Source organism: Pollachius pollachius (assembly GCF_949987615.1).
Source record: "Pollachius pollachius genome assembly, chromosome: 13".
Taxonomy (NCBI): Eukaryota; Metazoa; Chordata; class Actinopteri; order Gadiformes; family Gadidae; genus Pollachius; species Pollachius pollachius.
The window spans coordinates 19635120-19640394 of NC_136946.1; the positions used below are offsets into that span (position 1 = coordinate 19635120).

General features: G+C 48.0%; 1 protein-coding gene across 3 annotated transcripts in view; it reads right to left on the reverse strand.

The window, feature by feature from the left end:
- Positions 1-1106: 1106 nt before the first annotated feature.
- The window catches only part of zftraf1 (zinc finger TRAF-type containing 1), a 5056-nt gene continuing 887 nt past the window's right edge, over positions 1107-5275 (reverse strand). For 2 of the 3 annotated variants that reach the window (XM_079749480.1, XM_079749481.1), the window contains 6 exons: positions 5093-5275; positions 4441-4535; positions 3730-3924; positions 2374-2585; positions 1870-2048; positions 1107-1338 (listed from right to left, as the gene is read on the reverse strand). The exon at positions 5093-5275 is cut by the window's right edge. In XM_079749480.1, coding sequence (XP_079605606.1) covers positions 1126-1338; positions 1870-2048; positions 2374-2585; positions 3730-3924; positions 4441-4535; positions 5093-5275 — 1077 coding nt within the window. In that variant the 3' untranslated portion in view covers positions 1107-1125. The remainder of the gene's footprint in view (positions 1339-1869; positions 2049-2373; positions 2586-3729; positions 3925-4440; positions 4536-5092) is intronic. The other variant, XM_079749482.1, reaches the window with a different exon arrangement.

Consider the following 5275-nt stretch of genomic DNA (forward strand, 5'->3'; position numbering starts at 1 on the left):
ATGCTCTCTCTCTAAACAGACACACACACATGCACAAATGCATTAGGTATGTCCAGCTTTGGTTAGTGTGTGTGTGTGCTACCTTTGGCTGTGGGGGGAGGGGGGGAGGAGGGTAGGTTAAAGGTAAGACAGCCTGCAGTCAGAGAATGTCCACAGGCACACTTCAGCCAGGCTCTGGATAACAGACCAGTATCCCCAGTAACCCCCTCTGTCCCAAACTGCATGCCCCAGTCTCTGGAGTCAACATCCCCCCCCGCCCCATTCCATGTCCGCCCGGTCTCCATAGCAACCCTTGCAGGGGGTCGCACCATCATGTCAACGGAGGTAAAAGTAAATAATTGTGTGTTTGTGTATGTACCGTATTTTCCGCACTATAAGGCGCACTTAAAAGCCGGTAATTTTCTCAAAAAACGACAGTGCGCCTTATAATCCGGAGCGCCTTATATATGGATCAATTGGTTAATTGGTTGATCCATACTGGTTGTAAACGGCGCTGTCAAAATGTTTCAGTATGAAAAACCAATAAAAACAATTTAATAATAATAATAAGATGTTTCACTACGACTACGATAAAGCCACACCACTTGCAGCATTACGGCTATCGTAGTCAGTGCACACAGCATTTTACTGCGCTTACTCACAGTCCCAGTATCTCACAGTATCACACTCACAGTATCTTCTATGCTATGCGCCTTATAATCCGGTGCGCCCTATTTATGAAAAAAGTTCTAAAATAGGTCATTCATTGAAGGTGCGCCTTATAATCCGGTGCGCGTTATAGTGCGGGAAATACGGTATGTGTCTGTGTTTGGTTGGATGTAAGCATGTGCATAAAAATGTAATGTACCTTGCGTTGTGTAGGACTACATGCATCTGCGTGTGTGTGTGTGTGTGTGTGTGTGTGTGTGTGCGTGCGTGTGTGTGTGTGCGTGAGTGAATGCATGGTCAGAGGTATCAGTGGTCCAGTGGTGTCTTTCTTTTTCTCCACCGCCCCCCTCCACCCTCCCCTTCTCATCCCCGCTCCTGTCCCACCCCTCCACCCCTCCCTTCCTACCCGCCTCACCATCAAAATCATTCCCCCCCCGCCCCCCGCCCACCGTGGGCTCCTCCTCCTCGTCCTCCTCATTATTTTTGGATCTGAAAGATGAAGAGGCGCAGGTTGATGTTCTTGGCGGCCAGCAGCTTGTTGCACTCCACCGAGTCGGAGATGGGCAGCAGGACGTACTCGGTCTCGTTGGTGTCGTTGCTGAAGGCGTGGTGGTGGATGACGGGCTTGATGCGCACGTCGTCGTACGGCCCCTTCAGCAGCAGGAACGAGCACTCCAGCGGTGAATTCACCTGCGCACACGGCACACAGCCATGAGGGAGGGCGTACGGGCACACCTAAGCCTAGTAAGCCCCCCTAATAGGTTAGGCCGAATTTCAGTCGCTTTCTCGGGATGAAAGAACGGATTTGCGTTGAGGAAAGCCTTATTGGGGCGCCGTGGTGGCTCACCAGGTAGAGCGGGTACCATTAAGGCTCAGTCCTGACCCCAGCGACCCGGGTTTGATTGCTACCCATGGTCCTTTGCTGCATGTCCTCCCCTCTATCTCCCATACCTTCCAGTGTATCTCACTCTATCATAATGCATGAAAATTCTAAAATAAATCTAATTTTTTTTTATAAAAAGATAGCCTTCTGGAGCTCGGGCCTCGTCTGGCTCCACCCTCAGGCCAGATGAAAGCTCTACTAACAACACACTTCACTGTAAATAGCTGCTGAGTATATAAGAGTGTATAAGGAGTCACCTTGTACACACGGTGAACCCACTCAGGTGTAACATTGGCTGACGGTGTCAGTTCTAAGGTGGAGGTGTCCCGTTGTGGTACCTTGCTCTTGAGGAGCAGCTGGAAGGACAGCGTGCGCTTGCAGGACAAGTTGGGGTTGCGCTCCGAGTCGTTGACGCGCGCCTTCAGCACCCAGGTCTGGTTGAGCACGGTGAAGCGCGGCGTCTCGTAGTAGAGCCGCGTGATGAAGTCATCCGTCCGGTACGGCCTGAACTGCACCTCTACACCGGAGCGGGAGAGAGAGAGAGAGAGACCAAGGGAGGTGAGCGCTCAAACACGTCTTTCCATCCCTGCCTGTGAGCAGTAAATAGGAACATCCCAATGAGTGCAATTCGCTGGTTACATTGTTAACATAGGGGAATCGGTAAACATGTACCCTTTACCCATGGTTGTCTTTATGCCATTTCCCACCAATCGTTTAAAGTCCCATCCGAAAGATCCTGGGTTCGATCCCCGATGGCTTCAGCCTGACTTGTATGCAAGAAGTCTTAATATTGACTTTCCACTCAAACATTGCAGCACAACAGTAGCCTTCCCTGAGCGTACCTGTGAAGCCTATCTTCTCGTAGCAGAGCAGGCCGAAGATGCTGTTGTAGAGCTGCATGTCTCTGCGGTGGCTCTGGTCCATCTCCCCCAAGACCCCCATCAGCTCCGCGCCCGTCTTGTTGGGGTGGGAGCATTCGCCCTCGTGGGCGGGGAGCTCGTGGAAGGGCCCCTGCCATGGGCAGCCGATCCGCTTGTACTTGCACAGTGTCACCCTAGCGACACATGGGGAAACGTGCCTTAGTAGCCAATCACAACCACAATGCAAGCGTCTTAGAATTTTTGACAGGAGGTATTATGTTCATTTTATAATTCGTTCTTTTGTAGTCGATTTGAGCATTTTATCTAAAGTTCAACTCAATTTCTCCAAACAATCTTTAGCGTCTACTGCAGGGAAGCGATTCTGAATAAAGATACACTCGGTTTGGTTTTTTGCCATGGTAACTGCCCAAAAAATGGTGATTCCCTTAACACGTTGTCACAGCAACTGCGCAGGCATCGCTGTCCCCTGAGAAGGGTCACTTGGCGTTATGGCAACACCACCACTAGGACATGTTTTGAAACCCCGCCTCTCTGTTTCTATCCAAGTCTAAACATGGCATTGATCGACCGTTTAGCTTCAGGCATGCTCATTTCCTTGAGTGGTCAACCGCTGATTCTCTTATCATGCCCACAAGGTCTTAATCATAAGACACAGTTACACTCGTCCACACATGTGTGCTAGCAGCTACGTTTGTCTATGTATCCAACGCAATTGAGTTTAAAAAATAAAAGTAAAGAATAAAAAGGCAGGTGGTCTAGTGGGTAGGGTATTTGACCCCACGCGGAAAGTTTGGGGTTCAAACCCAAACTTTGTTTCTAGCTGTAGGCATCCCAAAGCAATGTGACCAGTTGTTTGTGCGATAGACTAGAGACTCGGTACCACATTCAACAATAATTGATTAAACACTAACACAGTGATCACAGCCACTGCTTATAGCAGAGCTGACATCTAGCATCGCTACAGGCTATCCATCATGGTTTTAAAAAGAACAATTCAAGGGCCCTTTAGTAATTGCACTCTTTTACAGGTGTACCATTGATGCTTATTTTCATGCAGGCTGTCAGGCTGCAAGTCTGTCTTAATCGTTACAAAGAGAGTGAATAAAGTTTAGATTATTTTAAATTTTTGTATAATATTTACAATTATTAAAAAAATGTTGGAGGATAGTTTAGTTACGGCAGCAGGCGTGTGTTGCTTAGGTGGCCGCCTAAGCTGTAAAGTGCTGTGGGAAACCCTGCATTTGTTCAGGATAAAACATTGGCTAAATAACGAACTAGTAAACACAATGCTAGTAGTAGCAATATTCTGATAATTACAGGTAAGGGCGTGTGCAGGTGAGGCAGTTCACACCCGTGTGGCACACACACCTGTCTTGACACTCCTCCTTCTGGTGTCTCTCCAGGGTGGAGCGGGGGAACTGTTTGAGGCAGAAGGGGCAGTCTGCGGGCAGCTCGCTCACAGCCTTCTCCACCGCAAGGTTCCTGCAGCACAGGTTCTTACTGATCTCACACCTGCACCCAGGGGAGGGGACACAAACACGGCCACGGTCAGTCACTGACGTCACTGTCAATGTATACACGCATGGATACACTGAACACACGCACAAGGATGACTAATGCATATTTTTCATGCTCAGTGAATGACTTTTTAATTTAATTTATTCAATTTGACCATATACCTGAAGATTATATTTTTTTTTTTCAGAAGACTGAGAAATGTGTCGTACATGTATTTTTATCGTAGTATATTAAAAGAAAAAACTGTTTCAACAGGTGTTATTGCCACATTATGTTTCAACATTTGCATATGGGAGAATAGTTCATCGTGTGTGTCACTATATGAAGCATCAGCATGAATCCAATTCTCTCAGAAGTAATTTTGTACAAATTGTACATAAATATTCCCCCTAAAGGGGGGAGATTACAACTCAAGTGTCTGAACAGCCGGTTTTGCTCAAGCTCATCCTCATAATAATCATAAAAATAAATGTGACCATTTGTGCCATTACACTTTAACGTGGTGTGTACCTGCAGTTGGGACATGTGGCCTGTTCCTCCTTAAGGCGAGAGTCGGCCAGGAGGTGAATGAAACAGCCAGCACACATCAGGTGCCCGTTGGTGCACTGTGGTGGAGAAAGGGTTAACGGGGGTGAACACACACGGCCGTGTTGTTGCTGCTGTTGCTTATGTGTTTTGGCAAGGCAGGAATGCTACAGCAGAGAGTGGTCTATTTTTAATTGGTCAATGGTTCATTCAAGCTCTGCTCTCTGAAGAATGTGGGGAGGGGCTATAGGGTGGGGCTGGCGTTGGGGGCTGTGGATGTCAACTTAGGTTTTGGTTTCAACTACCAGTGCTTGTGCTGAGGGGGGGCTGGGAACCCTGGGTATTTGCTGAACCAGTTATTTGAGTGTATTCTACCTTAAGTACAGTCCTTGAGACACGGCAAGGCTTGGGCTCAGGCCAGTACAGCTGACCAAACGTGTCTGGGCATGCCTATTTAATGTTATCTTGAATCAATATCTGGCTACTGTTATTACTATGCTATTAAATGACAAAGCAAGGTGGAAGATTGCGAGATAGTTGATCAAGTGGACACCAGAAGATATTAAGACAGTATGAGGTGCTGTTTAGTTACTAAGTGGTCATAGGGGCAAATGTGTGTGATTTAGACCATGTTTACCTGGTAAACAGATGCCTTGGGCAAGTCAAGGCAAACGGTGCAGCACAAAACAGAGTACAATCTCTCCTCCAGCTTCCCTGCCTCTCCCTCGGGCAGTCTCACCCTTTTCTTGGGTGGCTCGTCGGGGTCAGTTTCGGGCCCGTCTCGTCGAATCGCGACCTCCTCCTGCATTGCTGCAACCCC